Consider the following 23,323-nt stretch of genomic DNA (forward strand, 5'->3'; position numbering starts at 1 on the left):
CATTGAATCTATTAAGTTGTAATAAGTGCATCGTACTCGGATCAGAGCCTTTGATGGCAGATAGGAGCCTAACCCTAACCCTGGTCTGCAGAAGTGGTTTTCAATGTAAAGTAATGGGACAGTAAAAGCCTGTCGACTTCAGATCTTCATCTAACCAATTCATTGTGGCTGCTGAGTCTTTATTGTCTTAACTTTCAAATTTGATTCAGCAAATTTAGTCGATTTAAGTTAAAGCTAAACATACATACTTATAACTTACATGAAAGCCAGTTAGATTTATGTCTTACTTACTTACTTGATGCAGACATTCGCAGGCTTCAGGACAACACTTCTTATTCATACAAGAATGGATCAACTTTTAAGTTCCTTACATGTTTATTTCCATCTCATTTATGTCATAAAGCAAATCTGGAGAGTTTTTATGTTTAGTTTTTTTGAATTTTGTTTGTTTATGTGTTGAGCAGCGATTCTGAGTAACAGCATTTTGTTCTTTTGACTTTGTAATTCAAATAATAAGCAAGTGTTTTTATTTATTATTGAGATAATGTATTTGTGTTGAGCTATGAATAAAAAAACAAGCATTTAGTTTTTTTTTTGTTTTTTTGATGTTTGATCAATTATTGATCAGCAACGTCGCCTGTGATTATTTAATGAAACCCGCTCAGAATTTCCAAGTGTTGCCTTGATAGTTTTACCGCGAATGAAGATTTACTTGAATAGGAACTCATACACAGCGCTCTTAATCAGGTTATTTAAAGCTTTGCTGCTCCTCTTTTTCTTTTTTTTTTGCTATAAAGTGGGTTTGAAGATGTGAGAGAGGAGCTCAGTAATGCCAAACAAAGCAGCCACAAAACAAGAGGCAGCAACAGTTAGTCAATAGCTGAATGTATTATCTGTTGTGAGATTAAACCCTCTTCTGCTCAAATTCTCTCTTTTGTTTCATGTGAGGGAAGATTTGAGGACAAACTGCTCATCTACGGATACATTTTTAAAACATTTCACTATCCCTCCTCCCTCTGATTTATTTCCTTTGCTTTCATTCTCGTCCTTTCTTTTATATTTTGTATCCCTTCATCACCTGTTTTTTTTTTTTTTTGCTTCATTCAATCTCTGTTTTCCCTCATTCTGTCTCATCCCTCTATCATTTTTTTTTAAACTCTGTCTCTGTTTAATGCTATATCGCACTACTCTTCCTTTTCTCTCATAACCATTCGTTCTCTCTCTCTCTTTCTCTCTCTCTCTCTCTCTCTCTCTCTCGGTTGACAGAATGCGTTCAAAGACACCAGTCAGTATGTGGTTGGGGAGCTGTCTGCGCTGGAGAGCGAGCAGAGGCACATAGACGCCCGAGCAGCTCGCGTGGAGAAGAGGCTGCGCTATCTCATGGACACAGGTACCCCAAGCCCAATTACACTGGAAAAACTGTTTTGGCAAATTGAGCGTACGCACGCACATACACACGCATGCACACTCAGAGAGAGTTTATGTGTGTGTGTATTTATGTGTGCGTTTGTGTGAGAGAGAGAATCTTTGAAGCCCCCCCCCCTCCTCCTCCTCTCTCCCTCTCTCTCTCTCTCTCTCTCTCCCTCCCTCTTGGTTGAATGTTGCGCGACGGAGCGCTGGGTGGATATGAAAGGAGGGGATGGTGAGGGGGGTGTGAAGGAGGAGGCGGAGGAGGGGGTGGGTGGGGTTGGGGAGGGAAAGAGGAGAGGGGGAGTGTGTCTCGGGGATGGTAGAAGAAGGGAGACCTCTCTGGGCTGGGGTGATAAGGGAGCCCTTCATGGGGGAAACGATAACTGGGTGCGATAGCGGAGCCCCAGCCGAAGTCTCCGCTGCAGCCGTTTGCCAGCCGCAGCCCCAGCCAGCCAGCCAGCCAGCCTCCACACTATTGAACAGTGCGCTCAGCCATGCACGGATACACACATACACCCTCCTTCCCCTAGTACATATCTGGCCTTCATTGATATGCTGTATAAGGAAAGACGGGGGTGAGTTAAAGGGAGGAGAGAGGGAGAGAGGGAGAGGCAAAGAAAATGTAAAAAAAAAAAAAACAGGAGGCAACACAACACGAGCACTGACACAGTTCACAAATCCACAACAGACACACAAATGCTTACACACCCGCGCATACAAAGTGCAATCTGGTTTGGCGTACGGAGCCGGATTCGGAAGGTTTTTATTTAAGATTTGGCCGGGGGTAAAGCCTTGTTAAGACATGAGACAGTGTGCCGAGCCAAAAGAGGGGCCTTGGCTCCGTTAAGTCCCTAACTGAAATTGGAGAATAGCATCCCATTTGTGATACTAAACCATCCCATTTCTCACCCAAGAATGCTGCTTGGTGGAAAAAAAAAAAAAAAAAAAAAGCAAAAGGAAAAGGAAAGAAACGCACGTGGCTCCAGGAAGTGTAAAATTTTGATGTTTGTAAATGTCTCAGAAACTGCGGGTACAGTATTTGCTGTAATAATTTAGTAGCAGCTCTCATGCTCTTTCTGATATATCAGCGCGTAACTTGGTGGATTTAGCCCCCAAAATCTTTTAAAAAAAGCAACACAGGGGGAGAGGATAGAAGAGGAGGTCTTTTAGAAAAGGAAACTGGGGCAGTGGGATTTGCGCTCACCTTCCCCATCCCATTTGGGTCCTGATATCGAGACTATCTCTCCTCTGTTTGTTGTGTTCGCTTTCCTCCTTTACGCCTCCCTCCCTGCCTCCGTGCCCTCTTCCCCTGTCGGAGCGCATGCCATTGTGTCAATCTGAAGGGCTGTTTTTTCCTTCTTCTTCTTCACCCACTGATAAAGCAGCCGCTAGCCAGCAAGACGCCAGGTTATTTACTTCCAAACACCTTCAGCCATAAAGATTTCTCTTTATATAGTGTTATATATATATATATATATATATATATATATATATATATATATATATTTATATATATATATACTTGCCGTCCCCTCCTGAAAAATAAGATTCACTAGAAAAGGAAGAGGGGGGACAACAGGGAAGGCGAGGACAAAATAATAAAAGGATATCACGGAAAGAGATTCACCTTGGTTGCTATAACCTCTTTATAACATCAGGGGGAAATGAAATCGAGAAAATGTCACTTCCACAAGTCTACACACTGACTGAGGCATGATGTAGTTCTGTATACAGTATATGTGAGTGATATATGTTTTTTTAACAGTAAAAGCCGTATGATTTGTCCCTGGTATGTTTAATCATCATTAACATCAGTGAAACATGTAGAATTAACAAGTGAAGCATCTGTCATTATGTTAAAGCTCATTACTCTATTAAAACATGCAGCCTCCATATTTGTAGCTCAGTGAAAACAATTCCACACTCCGATCGTATTGCAGTAAAGGGGAGGAAAAAAAACTTGATGTGGAGCACCTCGCTCACTCCCTGAAAGTGCATTTCTGTTTCCATATCTCATTTTGCAGCACTTATCCCAGAGACTCATCCAATAGGTTATGGATTGTGCCTTTAGGCCAAGATCTGGAGGCATCGGAGCGAGATGTGCCAGTGACAGGTGGTCACTAAAGTAACCTTTATCACCTCAGCAACGGAGGTCACCTTTCTATTGGCTGTCATAGATGATAGATATTTTTCTGCTGCACCTGAAATGTCTGATTGAAACTGCGGCTGATTGGCTGTAAGCAAAACATCCGGTATTGATCCATCACATCTGACCGGAGCCTGCGCTGAACTCCGGGAACACTGTTAGAATTTACCACCAGCTCACAGTCACAAATGTAGATATTTCTTTATTCTGGCAGCTACCAGCCAGTGTTCAGAGGTGCTTTCATTTCACTATATCTACACTTCCTTTATGTCCTGGTGCCTGGTTGAATTTATGACTTAAAATTCACAATCAGTACAAGTTAGAGCAGTTTCCTTATATATTCCTTAATATATATTCTTGTAAAGTCTCCTCATCAGGATGAATTGGCAAAAAATCTGACAAATAAAGTTCATTCATTGCAACTTGTTGGCCATAGAAGTGCATAAAACACAGTTTTTTGTATGTGCCATCTAAAATACTGGAGTGATATGTGGTTGTGTTATCCACCACCAATGTGTATCGACTTCCTCTGCTTATTTCTGACATTGTAATGACATTTTCGACATCCTCATGGTCTCATTTTATATATAAATGGAACTTTGTTTTGTATAAAAGTTTACGGAGCATGTTTGCTCATTTTAATGACACCTTTCTTCTCTAATTCCGCATCCATTAACACACACAGAAGCAGCCCCAGTGTTTTTTAAGTCTAGCATTAATCTCCTTCAAAACTCTTTTGTGAAGTTAAAAAGTAGAAACAAAAGACCAAACTCTTCTTACCCAATGTACTGACTGCTTTTTACTTCAGTTGTCCTAATCCAATCTAAAGTATTCATGAAATACGGAACATCTGCAAACTGGAGACAGAAGCCGAGCTGTCATGAGCCGTCCTCTCCAGAGAAAAGTTTGGACAGAAATAAAACTTGTCACATCACTCGCAAGTATTTTAATTGAGTTCAGATGTGACCTGAACAAAAAAAAAAATTAGATAATAAAGAACTCAATTGAAAGCCTAATTGTAACTCAGGTCAGCGCTAAGAAGTAAAGGTGCGATGAAGGCTGGACGTCACAGAGAGAAAATGGTGAAAAGAGGAAGTCTGTAAATGCTTTAGAGTCGGTTGCATTCCTAAGCATTGTATAAATGTACATCACTGACTAGTAATTCTGCATTTAACCATTTATTTACATCTTTATATGCATTGTTTTACTGCAGTCTGTTCTTAAGGCACAGAACAGCCTTTATAAGCAGGGTGGATGTTCAGAGTAGTCCATAACAGCATCTGATCATATGATTCAGACCTCTTGAGGTAAGTTTGGGTGAGCTCAGTGTGCAGTGGTACTGTGGTAGCGCACAGCGCTGCAGGACTGATGGGCAGATGTGAACAGACAGACCGACTGACCCATGACTGATTGTTCATCTCCCTGCTTCACCAGCAGAAAGCCTGGGAAGATCCACTGCTGGTCCTCCATATGCCTTTTCTTTTATATCACATGCTTTTTGCTTTGTCATTCCATCATCCTTTCATTTTCCTCTCTCTCTATAAATGGAGTTTGTTCGTATAATGTTTGCCGCAAGGATTCAAGTCTTTAATAATCTTTATTTTTATAATTCTTCCCCGTTAAACGTAACTTACTCCATCACTCTTTTATTGTTTGTGCTTTCTAAATCAGCATCCTCTTTGTTTTTCTGCTCTTTCTTTTTATCTTTCTTTGTTTTCCTCTTTCTCTTTCTTTCTCAATCCTCTTTGCGTCTCTGCATCACTTTTTATTTGCTCTGTTCCTTTTATCCCTGTGAATCTCTATTTCTCCTTCCGTTCTCTCACCCTTGCCCCCCCCCCTCATTTTCCACACATCTCTTTTCCTCCCTCCCCCCTCTCTCCCTCTCTCCCTCTCTCTCTCTCCCCTGGTTTGGGCACAATGCAGCTTTCTGCAGCATTTTCTATTACGCCGCGGCCCTCCCCAGATGAATCCAAAGTAATTGGGGTGGTTAATTTATTTACTCAGAGGCAGTTCACAGCACATTAAATAATAGAGATAATTGAACAAGAATTGTCAAGTGTCTTCTGATATCAGACACATTACAGGAGGGAGTGTGCATAAAACTCCATTTCTATGCCCCCATTGTTTATGGTAATTAAGTACACAGATTTATTCCTTGGTTGCCTTCCAAGCTTATGGCAAGCGCCATTGTTGTCTTCTATTAATATGTAATCAGTAAATAGTTTAATTTTCTAATCTGCGGTTGGAGAATTCACTTTCTAACAACTCTTAATTACTGCTGGGCTCTAATGAGTCTCGCCATGCCGACACAGCCAGCCAATCGGAGGCCAGGCCCAGGTCGGGGGGGAATTTGAATTCCTGCGGCGCCCCCCCTCGACTAATGAACTTGTTATTCTTGCACCACTGGGAGCACTGTCCTTCACACATGCAACATTAGGAGAACGTTCACCTCCTGCAACAGACCAAATATTTATAGGAGTCTGATTATACAAGAGGAATATTAGTGTGTTTTAATAGATGGGTATTCATTTTTAATTTCATTTTAAAGATGAATTCCTACAGAAGTCTTCTGTCAACCGAGAAGGTACCCATCAACATAGAATATCATTTAAAAAATGATATAATATTGCATGGCTGCCTTTACAAAAGTTATACTATGAAACTAAGTGTCATCCAGCTTTTATGCACAGTGCTCCAAGCCAAAAAACCCCACCTTGCATGGATCAAAAAGCTTAAACTTTCAATAGTGTCATTAATATGTGCTTTATTTCCATGCTAATTTTCAGTCGACTTTAGATACCATTGTTAGCGAGTTTCCACCGCTGCATGTAATGATTATGACCTTGGCATTGTTATTATTTCTAAGGTATTGTTACGCAGAAAAATATATCAAACACTCCTTATTGAAATTTCAGCTCTAGGTATGAAGAGGCATTCAAATGCGTCATGTAGCCTTTGCAGAAAATCCCCTGGCCCCACTGTTTGAATATATCTCAGGCACCCCCTACCTGGCCCCTGCACCTATTTACACACACCTCCCATTTCAAATAGCTATATAACCTGCAACAATGGACGCAATTATCCAAATAATGGCACTTAGCCGCACCGCAAAGCTGCCCCTCACCTACTGCGCATTTGATAAGAGATAAACAAGCAGAGAGAGAGAGAGGAGAGAGAATGAGTTTTAGCTCTCCCAGATTAACATATGTTTAAAAATTGCACTTGAAGCCGATAAGATTGACACAGGGTTTTTATGGCGCGCGCTCCTTTAATCTGCCTTTGTGTCTGGCGAGTCGACGAGAGGAGAATGGCACAAGGAGGGATCCAGCAAGAGCTTAATGTACTTTACACATGCAGCATATCCCCCTCAGTATCTGAGAAAAGGGGACAGAACGGACTGTCAATGCCTTCACATTCGTAAGGGGCTGCTGGCGGCCTTAGTGCGGATGTGCGTGCGTGTGTGTGTGTGGAGGATTGCAGTGTGTGAACAGCTTAAACGTCAACCTGTGGCTCTAAATCACACTCATCCAAAACTACAGCCCGCAGGCTAATTTCGATTTTGTCTAATTGTATTGATGTCTTGCAGTTGGCTTCATAGAGAAACAATTTATTTTGGGGTTTAATTCACCATTACCGAGGATTAAGTCATTTAAGATCGCTAGTAGAGTCATCAGTCATCGGTATTTAGTTGCATTTAATCTATGATATTAAAATATATACGTGTGTAGGAATAGCCTGGTATTTAAATGAAATGTTAATGTATTTTCATTTCCTTATAGATCCTATACTCCTAATGCTAATGGTGACATGAGTGCAGGCGTCATTGTCATTGAGTGTGTGTGTGTGTGTGTTATGTTTATATGTCTTTTTGCATCAAGTGAGCCAGCCCTCTCACTTTTTTTTTTTCCCATGCCTGTCGTCCTAATCCAGCATTGTGGCAGCATCAGCTTATAGTTTGACTAAAGATTTAAGCTCAGCTACGTGAGTGGCATGGGGGGACTCTCTCACACACACACACACACACACACACACATACACGCATGCACATCAAGCCCTGCCTTGTCTCGTCGCGACAACACAAACAGCCTGTGCAGCTTTAAGTATATTATCAGGCCCGGTTCTTTCACAAACGTATTGCTGAAGAAGCTTAACATTAATTATTGTAACTTTGGGCAGATTACATCCGTGCCCGCCTTGTAAGCGCAGGCAGACTCATCTTGACCTCCTATACGAGAGCTTAAAGACACAAGAATGGCATTTTACCAACTTTAATGGGATAACCAGTCTAATCTTTCAGCACTGAGAGAAGAAAAAGTGTTTAGACTATAATACCCTCCCCAGTTCACAGACTGAAAGATGGAGGGAGAGAAGAGAGGAGCGAGGAGTTTTTTTTTTTTTGGCATTTGGCTTTAATTAGTGTTCACTTTGTTTTTCAGGTGCTACATTTATACAACTCCTCTTTCTCTCTTCCTCTCTTTTGTATTTTTGTTGGGCTGTGAGGGGAGAGGAGAGGAGAGGAGAGGAGGGAAAGAAATCTTCAGAGCACGTTTGACAATAAATTGAGTAACATTAAGCCCCTACACTCTAGCTCTCCTGAATCTTCTAATAAAGGTAGACTTGGAAAAATAAAAACCAGGCTATGCTGTAGGCTTTTGGCCATTGTAGAGGATTGTGATTGAAATTGTTGAGCAGCCGTGGCGAGATTGCGACTATTGTTTATCCATAATCACAGACCCCCAATTCGTAAGCTAAGCTCGTGGCAACTTGAGATAGACCCAGCCAAAATAAGAAGAAGAAGATCCCTTCCCTCCTTTTATTTTCATGAGCCTTCGGTCATTTTCTCGTTCTTGTTTGTTGTTGTCAGGGTTACAAAAAGAGCACTCACTTTTCAATCGAATGGTTTTTGTATTAGAGCGCAGTGGAATGTGTTTGTGGTCATCTCGAATTCACTTCAGGAGCAAATGCGCCGTTCTTCCCGATGGGGGGAAAGAAGAAAAAAAAAGAAATCTAGGGATCTCTCCTTTAAAACCTATTGCCTTTTTCTTGCCTTTGAGGGGAACAAAACAAAGGATTTGGGTTTTGTTTTTTTTGTTTTGTGTGAAAATGTGTGTGTGTGTGTGTGTGACTCCAAGGTTCAACTGGGTCAGAACACAGATTAACCCCCCCTCCTCCGTCCCCATCACACACACACACACACACACACACACACACACACACACACACAAACTCCCATTCCCGCTCATGCCCTTAATCTCCTCGGCCATTTGAATGTTTGAGCAGCAAAACAATTTAATTAGTCAACTTGCAAGGACTCTGCACAAGCGACCAATGCTGAGCCTCTACCTCCCCTCCCACCCCTCTACCCCCCACCCCCAAAACCCTAACCCCTCCCTACCTCCCTCCCTCCCTCCCCTAGTCCAGCACAGTGACACCACCCTCCCCTCACTCCCAGATGTGCACTGGTTCTTTTTTTTTCTCTCTCTCTCTCTCCTCCTTTTCTCTAGCTCGGTGTCAGGCTTTCATACATTCTTTAACAGTGGGGATGAAAGGGGATTTTTAGGAAGATTAGGGAACGGGATCCTCTAGGCATTGTCTGAGAATCTTCAGATAAAACGAGCTGGGTGGATGGAGTCAACGGGAGGGAGGGAAAGAGGGGAGGGAGTTTGTTGGGATGGAGGGGAAAAAGGGGGTGTAGCTACTCGTCTACTCATGCAAGTTAAATTTGTTTATGAAGTATTTTGGGATGCTTACATCTTTCTGTTTATGTGTCACTTAAATTTTGTCACTTTCCTCTCTTAATTTCCATGTTTCCTCTAAATGAGTTAAAGTTGTACTCACAGGGCCAGGCCTGTCCTCAGCCTGCCAGCGATAGGGCCGATTAACATTTTCAGCAGAGGGGTGAGTAAGTGGGGATGGGAAGAGAGAGAGAAATAGTGGTGGTGGTGGGGGGGGTTGTTGGAGAGAATTGGGAGGTGGACAATGGCCGCTTATGATAATCTGCTCTTTATTGGAGCATCCCGCCAATGCTTTCATCAGCCGCCTCTCTGCCTGAGACCCCATGCAAGCACCCCGGTCCAACAAACCATCCTGCAAGCTGCCAAACACGTCGTCACAGACACACACACGCAAACACAGAATATATACAAGTTCCACATTAACAAACACACTGAATATGTTCATACACACACACTCACACACGTACAGAGATGGCACGCTTAGGTACACACACACACACACCCACATTGCACAAAACAGACTTTGTAGCAGCACAGAGATGTACAAGCAGAGCCAGTATTTTATTTAATTAATTATTTTGTGTTGTTTTTTGTGCCGTAGCATTTGAAATTTTATATGAAGAGCTAATTTAATGGTTTAAAATTAAGCTGACACATTTTTAATCCATGTGTTTGTGTTCCAGTCTTCTTCTTGTATTTTCTTTAACTTTATCTCGCCATCTCAAAGCAAAATTCCCAGTTTAAATTAAAGAGGGGGAAAAAATATTTCTCTCTGGTATAGCTCGGATTCCCAAAAAGTCTTTTTTTTAGTTGTTTGTTTTTGTATGCGGTTGATAATTATTTGGTTTACAAACTACAGCACCGACAACATAATTGAATTTCCAACCTTGCAGTCAATTAATCGCGGCTTTCTTATGTTAACGGATGTGGTGGCACTCGACAATGCAGGTTAATGACAGAGGTTTGGCCAGTAATTACACTATTCACTTGCTAACACAGCTGCTCGCCATGCTACCGTTGTCATCATCGCCCCCTCCCCACCCTTCCCATACACACTCCTCCCCATTTCCCATTGTAATGAGCACTCCAGGCTACAAATACCAACAGCTGTCTTTCCCAATACATTTCCATTTAAATATCTATTTAAACACAGCAATTTTGCATTTGTGTATTGAATCAAAGCTCGAGCCAAGGGGCCAGTGGCAGTAACAGCCCGGTGTTTGTGTCAGTTGTAATGTAATGTCGTTCCAGATGGAAAAGTGAGCGCGAGGGGGGATTTATTTGACACATTCACAAACGTATTAGGGACAGTGTGCATTGGGGAGTATATTAAACAAATCGAAAGACTTAATTCCTTGATAGTTCTGACCTTTAAAAAATGGCAGGATGTGTATTACCAAAAAAAAGAAATGTATTTATTTATATCTAAAATGAGGAAGGATGGACTGTTGTTGCCCTTAAGCAAACCCCTGAGATAGGAAGGAGAGGCAGACAGGGAGTAAAGATGAAGAAGGGATGGATGAAATGATTGTGTAACAGAGGAAGACGAGTGGAGAAACTAGTGAGTCGCAGCACGGAGATGTAAGAAGGATGACTAATGTTGTTAGCAGAGCCATTACTGGCCCACAGATTAATTCATTAAGCAAATTCATCGTTCACCTCCCCTCAGCCTCCTGTCACAAGGCGTGTAATATGACACCCCTCAAATTTGTTCTAACATCTACCCCAGGGGGGGTCGAGCTCCCCCCCCCCTTCCCTCCTCACACACACACACACACACACACACACACACACACACACCCTCCTCCTTCTCTTTGCTAATGGAGCAGGCGGAGCCACTTATGCTAAAAAGATTGCAGCTGTCCATCAGCAGGTTTGGGGGGGGGGGGGGGGGGGGGGTGTCACTGCTCCCTCTGGCATACTCACACTTTTTCATTCAGAGATTTCTTCACTCCCTTACAAATATATATAAGTGTTTTGACCTGTGTGTGGGCCTGTATTTAAAGACAAATAGGCAATATTTTCAAAATTGCCAAAATGCACCGCTGACTACAAGGGAGTGATCTTGTTAAAATGTTTTTCACACTGATGCCGACACAATACCTGAATTTCTGTACTAATACTAAGTATTTCCAATACATTATTTTTTATTTATTTTATTTAAATTAATATTAAATGGAGTTCTTAAATGTTCAACACAGGAACCAAAACAAGAACTTTTCCCATATGCAATAGTTTAAAAAATAAATGGACAGAACTTTTATCTAAATTATGACATAACTTGTTAAAGATAATATTAAACAAAACTGTGAATCTGAGTAGGTTTGATGCCTTTTGGTTGTTATCCAAAAAAAAGAGTGACTGGAATTTGATAGCCAGCCCATTTTATCAGTGTGTATTCCCCTAAAGCTGAATTGGCCCACATCAGAATCCCTACAGATTTATACTGATGTTTGTGTTAAGCTGTCCCAATTAACACCATCAACAGGTACTGAGGTTTACACTAGCACTAAATCAACTCATGTTTCTCCACCCCTCTAAGCTCCCCAAATGGTTCACACCTCAGTGTGTGTGTAAACACATACTCAGGGAGCTAAACCACCTGGCTTAACCTTAGCTTAGTCCCACCAAGCCGCAGCTTATCTGCGAGTTTCAACAGTGATTCCATAACGCTGCTTTCAGCTCCGCGGCTGCATGTAGCCAAGAGAAGAGCTTCAGTGTTTAAGCAGGATATTATAGATATGAGATGATAGTGCAAAAAAGTCCAAGTCTGGAAATTACAGAAGACTATATATTCTCTTTTAACCTGTTGTGTTTTACTCTTTTTGAAGCTGTCATCAGGTTTTATATCAACACATTTATCTGTAACTAATACAGTATGTGACATTTCATCACATTTGTTAAGTTACTTTTAACACATTTGTCTGGAGTCATTGCAGTCTAACCAGCTGCTGATATTTTTTAGTTATTACATGGCACTCTTTGTTGAAACTGTAAATATAATTCAAACTCTTCAGACTCAGACTGTAGTTATTGAAAACTGTGACAATATCAAATGTTGGTCGGTAAGAGATTGATTCAATGTTGATACTTCTGTAAATCGGATTTATCGTCCAGTTATATTTCAGGTTAAGTTTGTCAAATAGTTTTATAAACTTTTGACAGCTGATGCACGAAAATGTCCAGAAATAAGTTGTGTTGGTTTTCCTAGATTGTTGAGTTTATGGCTCCGTTCACTGTTTTGTGTGGTTTTCTGTTTATTTTAAGTTTGGTTAAATTAGTCTAGGGGAGTTTAACAGTTGTCTTTTTAACTTCTGTAGCCACTTGTGTCTCAGTTTAGTGTTGGTTTTATTTTGGCAGCAAAAACAAAGCTACAAATTCCTACTTTGACTTTAACATGCTTTCACATCCTTAGCAGTATCCAGCTAGATGGCATTGTAGACCCCCTCTTCTCATGTCTCCCAGCTAGTCACACTGATGATGTAAACTCCTCCGCTCCCACCCTACACCCCTACACCCCCCCTTCAGCCTGGCCACACTCAAGCAGAGCAGTCAGAGGAGAAAACGAACCCAGCGCCTAACAAATACATGAAGGTTTGGTTTAACTAAATCCCACAGATAATGGCTACTGTGTCAAAGACTAAAGATAGCAGGAGGGGTGGTGGTGGTGGTGGTGGTGCTGGTTGTGGTGCTGGTGCTGGTGGATAGAGAGGGGGTGGGGGATTACTCTGGCGTTTTGCATCAGTTGCTTTCTGCTGGGTGGCCCTGCTTCTCAAAAAAAAAAAAAGAAAAAGAAGGGAGAGAGACGGAGGGAAAGAGAGAAGGAGAAAAGCATTTAACGCGGCACATTGAGAAGAAGAGGGCTCTTAATGCCATCAAAGCAAGGGGAGAAATCAGCCATTAATTTATTCTGGCCCTCACACACACACATACACATACATTCATGCAGGCAGGCAGGCAGGCAGGCAGGCAGGCAGGCAGGCAGGCAGGCACATAGTACACACATGTTAACACACACACACACACACACACACACACACACACACACACACACACACACACACACACATTCATGCCCGTCTGTTTTTTCCTCCAATTGTTGATAATTTCAATAACATCTGGTCCACGCCAATCTTGGAAGCCCACCAGGACCGAGGTTGACAAAATGTTACTACTGATCCCCCTTCTGTGTGTGTGTGTGTGTGTGTGTGTGTGTGTGTGTGTGTGTGCACCTTTTTAAATGATTTGTGGGTGTATGTGTGTGTATGTGTGTGTGGATTGAATTATAGACCTGACGTGAGGAGAAATTTTTTCCTCCCTTAGATTTAGGAGGAGGGGCAGATGACTGGGCTATTCATTGGCTGATAAGAACTGATGGAGAGGTTAATAAGCTACACACCCAGGTCATCACAGGCTTTTTACTGGGCTACAGAGGAGAATGGAGGACGATGATGATGAGAGGAGGTGTGCGTGTGTGTGTGTGTGTGTGTGTGTGTGTGTGTGTGTGTGTGTGTGTGTGTGAGGCGATGGAGTAAGGAGGAGTGCATCTCTTGAGTATCTGTACTCTTCACTTTGACATACCTTTTTCTTTTTTTTTTTTAAATGTCCCTCAAAGTTTTCTCTATCACGCTGAATTAACTCAATTCAGACTTTTATCAGGTGTGTATTCATTGCAGTAATAGGCTGTCACACAGTAAGAACAAGGCTGTTTTTAATCCATAAATGTCTTAAAAGAATGTTAATAGCTACCATTTAACAGTCGGGTGTACTTTAAAAGGTAGCAGAGCCGTCTGAGTGATGAGTCGCTGATATTTGTGCCATCATCAAGCAGCGTGATCACATGATAAATCCATCCACTTATAGAAACACCATTTAGACTCTTAACTTGGGAAGAGAGGAAATAAAAGATTATAGTCATTGCTTTTAATGAGTAATAAAGTCCACAGTATAATTATATACAGTTCATGAATCAGTAGTACTGTGATGGTTTATATATCAGTATTCACATTTTCCCCATACCTGTTGCTTTACTCTTAATCACTAGAATAAAGACTGGTTAATGTTAAATTGACTGTTTCAGTATGATGTAGTTGTGTTTTAAACATACTGAAGATGAAGCAGTTTGTGCTTATGTTTCTGGTGTATCTAAAAAAATATAATGTTTGATAATCCCAAACTAGCTCAGACTCCCAGACTCTGCATGTTAGTAGCACCACTCTGAAGCCTCGTTGCTCCTCATGCTGTACACCTTAATTCAATTCCTCCTCGTCTTGGATGTCCCAAACATTAGCAGACAGGTTTTCATTGAGATCTTTAATAGCATAAAATTGGTGTTAGAGTTGATCCCATGCCATTTTACCTGCAGCTTGCATGTCAGCTCCACTTTCTGTCCATGCTGGGTTTCTTTTTACAGGACAGCTCACCTCTCTGAACTTAAGCATGTCACTATATATCTGTATTGATTGCCACTTAGTTACCAAACTTCTGAACCGCAGATGAAATCATTACTTTATAATCACAACATCTTCAGACAACATTCAGATTAATAATAGCAGCTGTTCTGAGAAAGTAAGAAGCAACAGATTGTTATATTCAAGTACAGCCACAAAGCGTCTGTTACTACATCTAAATGAGCTTGTATATTTATGCTTCAAAAAAAACATCATTATCAATGAGGCTTCTGAAGAAGAGAGGTCAAAGTGTCCCAACAATTTCTATAATTATAAGATGATCAAATGCGATACTGTACATTAACAAAAGAAGCAAAACATGTGACAGAAATGTGGATTTTTTTCATCCTAAAAGAAGAAATTTGAATCATTTACGAATAAAGTGAAGTTCAGAGTGAGGAGGAAACTACATTTTAGCATTAGTGTATATTTCTACTAAGCGGCTTCACCTGTTTAACACTTTTTTAAAACACAGAGCAACACCGGCATTGCTGTCATTCTCAAACACAGCTCAGTCTCCTTCTTTTTTCCCACAATTCCCCTGTGTAACCTGAGGCTAGAGGCAAGCACCCCCACTGAGCAGAAGACAAAACACTCAAACAGAAAAACAGACTAATCTCTCTTTCTCTCACCAGTCTCTCTCTCTCTCTCTCTCTTTCTCTCTCTCTCTCACTCACACAGACACACACTGACTATTTTAGCAATGCTGCCAGTAGATACCCAGCTTAACACAAAAAACCCTCCTTGACTCCTCCCTCTTTTCCAATTCCTGTGTGTGTGTTTTTTTCTTTACCTTAACGCCTGTTGAAGTCTGAGAAAAGATGCAAACACTGATACGTGTAATCGCTTCTGTCAAATTTAATTTAACGTCCTGGAAGCACAGAGGCAACGTGTTATAGCGTCTCTGCAGATCCTTTTGTTATAAAGGAGAAGCAGACTAAGTGTTTTTGTGAATCCAGCAACATGCTTTTGCTAAATATTGTTGTATAATTAGATTCTGTGTGAATAAATACAGTTTTAAAAAATGAACTCACACAACAATAATAATACTAATATATTTTATTTGTAACACACTTTACATTTGAAGTAAATCTCAAAGTGCTACAAAGTAAAAGCTAAAAAAAATGTTCAAAGTCCTTTTTTTCTGTCAAATAAATGTTAGTGGAGTAAGTTAAAAAGTACAATATTGAGTTTAAAGGTATAAAAGTAGTACTGAAGTAAGTGCCTCACAATTGTACTTCAATACAGTGTTTGGTTGAATGTACTTAGCTACTTTCCACCTCTGGCACACATCGTCATGTCATTAAACATAATTAACATCATCATCATCAGTGCAGCTGTTGACTTGTTGGCATCTAAAGTTGTTATAACAAGGCGTCTAAAACAGACAGACACATCTCATATCACCACAAACTCTAGTATTAAAAATAACAACATGACACTCTCTACATCTAACACTGATATAACGATAGCAAAACAAAACATAACCTCGTTAAACACACTGACAGGTTAGCTTGAGTTTGGTTAACATTTCCGCTGCTTAACCCTTACATACTGTTCATATTCTGACTCATGATCAGTCTCTACATCAATTCACATTCAGAAATTCCCCCCATCAGTCATTAATAAGAGTGTATTTTATTTATTTATGGGGTGAGAAAAGTTACATTAAGGAAAAGTCCATTGTTTATTTACAGCTCTTAAATGTAAAAATGAGTCAAATTTGACCCTGAACACCATGTAAGGGTTAAATAAACTTCATTGAACCTCCTACAACACTTTGGAGCTTCACTTGAAATCTACAGGACATTAACTATCAACTCTCAGTGTGAATCTTAACTATTTTTTAGCTTCTTGAGCATCTTAAGGACACAACATAAATACAAAATGAATGTAGAGCAGCTTTCAAAGCATTTAATTAACGACTGATCCCTAACATGACCGGAGGAATAAGGTGAGTCGGCTTCAGATGAGTTTTATCCCAGTGAGCATCACCATCATGTCTCCCACTTTGTGTTTGTAGCTCTGAAGCCTAATAGAAACCAGCCCCCAAAGGTCCAAGCAAAGGCTCTCATTCTGAAGAATAGGAAAAAAAAAAGACTCCAAGCAAGGACCCTAGCATGGGGTCTCTCCTCTTTCCTCTCCCCCCTTCATACGTACTCTTGTCCCAGGGCTAATAGGGAGGCCTTTCCTGCTCCCTATCACCCACTCACCTTAATAATAACAGAGAGCCCCCTGTGGAAAGAAGCTAGCATGAGCTGGTGAAGATCATGCTGTTAATAGGATGATGCCTTTTTTGCCTTTTGTCATGAGATTATGAACAAGGATAGGCTCTCCTCGCCTCTTCTCTCCTCTCTCTTTGCTCTTCCACTCTTCTTCTTTACTCTTCCCACACACAGCTACAGGCGTCCTGGAGGGGCCCCGTTGAGTTGGAGTGGAGACAGGCGTAACCGAGGCTTTGTTCCTCTGCTTGTATGGTAAAAGGCTCACTAATGAAATACCTTTTAGGGGGTATCGGCAGGTGAGCTCCCCAATCAGACGTTTCAGCAAAAACACACACACACACACACACACACACACACACACGCACACACACACACTCACACACAGAGGCGCACGTATACTCACATATTCTCCGTCTCCTCTCATCTGCCCCCTCTCGCTATATTAATTACCTGAAGTGCTCTGGCCTTGAAAAAGCTCTCGATTCTGCCGCTCTCCTCTTTCTCTTCATCCAACATGACAGCCACAATGGCCTAAGCTAGCCTAAAGTGTGTGTGTGTGGGGGTTTGGGGGGTGGTGGTGCAACAGAAAAAGAGAGGATGATAATAATAGTAATGAACACGGGTGACAATAATGAGAAAGGTAATTGAGAAAATGGTGTATGGCAGGCCCCCTGATTTTCCTTTTTCAGCCCCCAAGCTAAGTGGGGACAGGTTGAAAATCATCTTATTTAGAGCTCAGTTAAATGGTTCTCGTAGAGCGTCGGAGAGAGGAGCGAGAAAGGGATTTCTGACGCTAAAGCTAACGGGAGCTGACAAGCATAGAGCAGTGATACAGCACTTCCTAATGGGTTAGGGAGTGTTTAAAAGTCACCGCTGGCGTCATTTTTTTTTTTTTTCTACATTTCTTACAAACCTTGAGTGAGTAGCATAGACAGAACAGCTGTACTGTGCTGCTCTGTTCTTTTCTTTTCCAGTCGTCTCAGTTTGATTGTCTTTCGGCTGTCTCTGTGTGTGTTTTTGGGATGTGTGGATGTGAGAAATCGCTCCTCGCTTCAAAGACTCGCTCTTTGATCATCGAGCATGTCTGTGTGTACTTGTGGCTCTTTTTGCATCATCCATCTGTGCCCCTGAGTTTCTTATGTTTTCTATAAGTCCTTATACATGTATTTCTATGTGTGTGTGTGTGGTTTGTGTGTCTTCTACCTTTTTTTTCGTATGTGTGTGTGTGTATTTGTTTCCTCCTGGCCTTCTCACCCAGGCTGTGATAGAGACAGGGCGGTCTGGGCTTTAACAGACAGAGGCTGCCTCCACCAGCCCATAGTCTGCCACTCTCTGATAATGTTTATTGATTTGTAGCAAAAACACAATTTGATGGAGTGGGGGAAGGAGGGAGGGAGGGAGGAGGGAAGAAGGAGAAGAGATGGTGGGGGGTTGAGTTGAGGAGGAGGAGGAGGAGTGTATTTGTGTGATTGTCACGGCTTGGCTGTTTCTGCAAGACCAACAGAAAAAAAAACTACAGAAAAGGCCTTTATTTTTATTTTTTGGTGGGTAATCTGACCCCTGTTTTTTATTGCCCCCCGTTATTCAATTCAGTCAAATAAAAAATCAATTTAATTTAGATACTCAAAATGAGAAGATGAAGAGAAAGTTAAAAGAAGAGCTCAATTAAGAGGAGTGTATGTGAGTAAAGGAGAGAGGGAGAGAGGGAAAGCTGCATAATGACGTCTCTTACGCAAATACACTCTTCACTCCTCAGTGTGTGCGTGTGTGTGTACAAAGTGAGGCCCCCGAAATATGAAGATTTTGATCTCCACAGTCAGTCTATTATGTGAACTCTGTTTGCCCGAGCTCACACACCCCCCTCCTTAACCTGTGAGGTGGAGGAGTGGTCGAGGTGTCTGGAGGTTGTTCTGCTGTTAGCTCTGAGGTCAAATGTGTTTGCCCAGTGGGGTGTGTGTGCGTGTCTGCGTGTCTCTGTGTGTGTGTGTGTGTCTGCGTGTCTGTGTGTGTGTGTCTGAGCGAGTGAGTGAGAGATGAGAGGAAGAAATGTATTAGGCGGACAAACCCATCGTCTGTGTTTAACATGCTCTCTGAAGACAAATGTTAAAACAGTGACATGATAGGAGCTGCTTATGTACACTCTCCTACTCATTAAAAAAGGCTTTGGGCCGATCCCAGTTTCTACCATCCTGAGTTTGTCTCTCTTTGAGGCGGCGCTCACAGTCAGAGGTGCTTGATATCAGCTGTTATGACATTTATCATAGAGATATTACATGATCGTGATTATTTGAAATGAACTTTTAGCCCTACTTCACAGACAGAAATGCAGCCTTGTGTCAAACCCGATCTCTTAGAATAACTTCTATAATAACACTCTTAATGTGTGCAGTAGCAAAAAAAGAAGCATAACTGTGACTTACATCAACATAATGAAGAAATGTTTTGAATTAACATATCTGCAGCATATTCATTGTAGTACTTAATTTGTTGTCTCACAGCAATTAAAGCCCATTTTTTATGGTTGTGTTAGTGCAATCACAGCACTATAAGGGTTGAGACAAGTAAAGATGGTTCCTTACCCTTAAACATTTATCATAAAGAGATATTACATGATCATGATTATTTGAAATGAACTTTTAGCCCTACTTAGAAGTTATGTTAATACACTCTTAATGTGTGCAGTAGCAAAAAAGAAGCATAATGTTGTCCTAACTGTGACTTACATCAACATAATGAAGAAATGTTTTGAATTAACATATCTGCAGAATATTCAATTAAAGCCCATTTGTTATGGTTGTATTTAGGCAATCACAGCACTATAAGGGTTGAGACAAGTAAAGATGGTTCCTTACCCTTAAACAACCTGCATTTGTTAACTAAATTATAACCACATGCAGAATTTAAGAGTTGAACCCCAGTCTCTGGTGTAAAAGTCTAGTGCTTATAGTTCACTGATCAAATTAATATTATTTAAACATTATTTCAAGGAGAGAGCATCTGGAAATAACAGTGTGTAGATATTGGAGTGTAACTCTACTTTAATTGGACTCCGAGTCAGACTGTTTCCTACTTAACTACGTCATAGTTACCGAGCACTGCGGCGCGGAGGACGAGGAGCCAAATCTGACTATACACAAGAGATCCATTTTTCATTATGTGCACTTATTTATTGTGCCTGAGAATTTAATTATCATCATATTTCTTTTTATTGTCAAGAGGAATAATTGAGTTGATTAAGGGTTATTGTTTCTAAATATATGTATATTAAGACTTAGGCAGTTAGCGAGATAACACAGAGTGCTTACAGACAAAAAGTGTTAGAAACAAGTCAGCTAAATGTAAGAGTGGAACAAATACGGTTTTTAACCATTTTAACAATGTATAAACAACATATCACTTTATATATTTCCAAATGTTCCCTTCTTGAAAGAAGCTTAATAGGATTTATTGTGTGGCTGGAGATGGAGTCCCTGATTGGATATGGATGTTAATAAACCATCAAAACCACATTAGATCCTCCACTTTTCTTTTAGATGCTTTAATTAATTGAAGAAGTGTCCAGATGTTCTCCTAAGTGGCTAACTAAGTGGCTAGTGATTTAAATTTGACACCTCAGCAGCTATTATTTCAACGCTGATTGGTATTGGTGACTCTTTTTCTAAGACGTGCATTATATATCCATATTCTACTTCATTATTTGACTTCTTACCCGCTGATATCCTGTGTTTACTGACAATGAAAACCAAAATCATTATACAAGATCATACACAGTTCTACAGCTGTGCACATTGAGCGTTTCCTGCTATAAAACTGCCATACTTCCAAAAGCTCTGCTGTTAATACACGTCATAATTAGAAACAAATAATCCTGCAGAGACCCAATTCATCTCTCTGCCCTTCCCAAAAAAAAAAACTCTCAGTCACACCCTTTTGGTTTCTCCTCTACCTTCCACCTCTTTTGTAAGTTGTAAAGCAAGCAGTGGTTGACAAATGACACCAGTGGAAAAGGCAGTCATTGTGCCTCAGTGTGAGGGGAGGGGAGGGGGTTTCTCTCTCTCGCTCTCTCTCTAGCTCTCTCCCTCTCTCTCTCTCGCTTGCTCTCTCACTCGCTCTTTCTTATTTTACTTTCCTCCTATTTCTATGCAAGGGAGGGGGTGGTGGTGGCGGTGGAGGTTTAGGAAAAGAGGTGAGTGTGAATTGGTTAATGTGCTCCATTCAGCAGACATTATACACAGGTTCAATAAAGCAGGAATCTGCTCTATACGCTGGGACCATTGTGCCATTGAGGGTGGCTAAAAAGGCCTCGAACAAGCTTCCCCTGGAAGAAAAAAACAGCACCACTCCAGTAGAGAGCGGAGGTGGAGGAGAAAAAAAAAGGAGAAATCACATGTGTAACGTTGAGAAGATTGTGATTCTGTAACATTTCTAAGTTGAAGGAGTTGCAGCGTGTATTTCACTTTGCTTTGAATGAGAAGAAGTAAGTAAGAGAGAGAAGAGAGTGAGCTGTCAAAGCTGTCGATTAGATTGACTTTGAGTTTGTAGATGTCCTCCAGCATTAAAGAAACATCACTACTGCAGGATTTGGATTGTGTTTTATGGCCAAAAACTGAATTTGCCAGCATGGTAGCTTTTCTTACTTACAAGCTACACTCTCTCTCTCTCTCTCTCTCTCTTTCTCTCATTTTGTGTGTGTATGTGTGTGTGTGTGTCTCCTTCCTAACGAGACACTCCTCTACTCACATTAATTAAATCAAGTCTTCAGTAGGCTACTTAACCACAATTCCACCCCCTCCGGTCCTCGCCGCAGACCTCTCTGATTAGGCCGTCCCCTGTCATGCATATTCACATCACTGCAGTGACAGCCTTTTAACAAGCCTCTTACCTAATCACAGGAAACAATGTTCATCCTGTTTCCTTTTTTTATTCCTTCTTTTTTTCTCATTTTCCTTTCATGCGTCTTTGGCCTTTCATCTCGCCTTGATCCCCGCTGATATCAGACGGGCTTGACGGTCGGGTGGAAAGAAAGCGATGGGAGAGAGGCACAAGTGCGGCTCGTCCCTAAATAAACCGCAATTCAGAAAAAAAGTGACTTGGACCACAGAAGAGAAGTTCAGATCTATCTCCTCCCTTTCCCTCCTCCCTCCTCCTCCTCTTCCTTGTCTTTCTCCTCCTCCCTCCTCCTCCCCGCCTTTTTACATGTCCGATAGACAAATTGGATTAGCAGCTATTGGATTAAATGGCAAAATGGTGGGATAAGAAATGAGATGAACGTGCTGTGATCACAGCTTTTAATGTTTTTCTCTTTCTGTCTCATTCATTTTTCCCCTCCCTTTTATCCCCGCTCCCTCCTTCCGGGGCACAGAGAGAAGTTGTTTCAATCGGGGAAAGAAAATTGTAGGATTTCCTCATCCGGTTATCATATTCCTGAATGATTAAACAAACACCTGGGCTTCTCAGGTGGGAGGATGTAATAATGAGTAAAGGGTCAGTCCGTAACTGGAAGGTCGAAGTTTTGACCTCTGCAGTCTGTAGTTGAATCAAATAAACCATTAGTTCGACCTTTTTCACAGCAGATATTTGGACTTGTCATTGCAGGAAAAGCACAAATGTGAGTAATAATTAAAGATAAATATAAATAAATAGTGTCCTTGTTCCTCTAAGCCTCCACAGTGAGCCATGAACAGTACTGAGGCCATTAAACCCTACTTCTATACATGAAGTACAGCCATGATTCATGTTATTGATTACACCTGTTCTTTTCCCAGTGTTACGTGTTAACATGTCAATTGCAATAGCCGTTTTCCACTACTGTCTGATACATCATAGATTGAACTAATAATTGATTAATAAATAACCAGTAAGCTGATAATGCAAATAACAACAATGAAGGATTCAAACACCTAAAACTTGCATTGTGAGCATCAAACTCTTAATTCTTGATGCTTTTTGCCTCTTTTCATGTATTCCTTAAACAACAAAACAGCAAAAATGATGTTTAGTGAGAAGCTTTTTTGTGTCTGATTGCGTCGTGCATAGTAGCAGGTGATCTGGGCCGGTGATCTGGGCCTTTTGTGTATTTAAGATGACAACTTTATAATTGATTTTTAGTCTGAAGAAGATCATGAAGCTCGAAACGACATGAACCTACCTGCATTGGGAGCTGCAGTGTGCTGACTTGATTTTCTTGCTCGCTTGCACACATTAGGGTATACCTGAGCACTTTGAGCTGCATGCCTTGTATGAAAGGTGCTCTATAAATAAACTTTATTATCATTATCATTATTATTACCAGCCCAGCTTTGGGCATTCTACACCAAATATCAAATCAATCAATATTTACACAGTGAACCATCTCCT

The 23,323-nt window shown here is 41.0% G+C and overlaps 1 protein-coding gene across 2 annotated transcripts in view; it reads left to right on the forward strand.

Annotated features, from left to right (window-relative positions):
* Nucleotides 1-23,323, forward strand: part of ehbp1 (EH domain binding protein 1) — a 167,907-nt gene that overhangs the window by 127,488 nt on the left and 17,096 nt on the right. For both annotated transcript variants that reach the window (XM_053332881.1, XM_053332882.1), the window contains one exon: nucleotides 1,267-1,390. In XM_053332881.1, coding sequence (XP_053188856.1) covers nucleotides 1,267-1,390 — 124 coding nt within the window. The remainder of the gene's footprint in view (nucleotides 1-1,266; nucleotides 1,391-23,323) is intronic.

The sequence above is a fragment of the Scomber japonicus genome, chromosome 14, assembly GCF_027409825.1.
Source record: "Scomber japonicus isolate fScoJap1 chromosome 14, fScoJap1.pri, whole genome shotgun sequence".
Classification (NCBI taxonomy): Eukaryota; Metazoa; Chordata; class Actinopteri; order Scombriformes; family Scombridae; genus Scomber; species Scomber japonicus.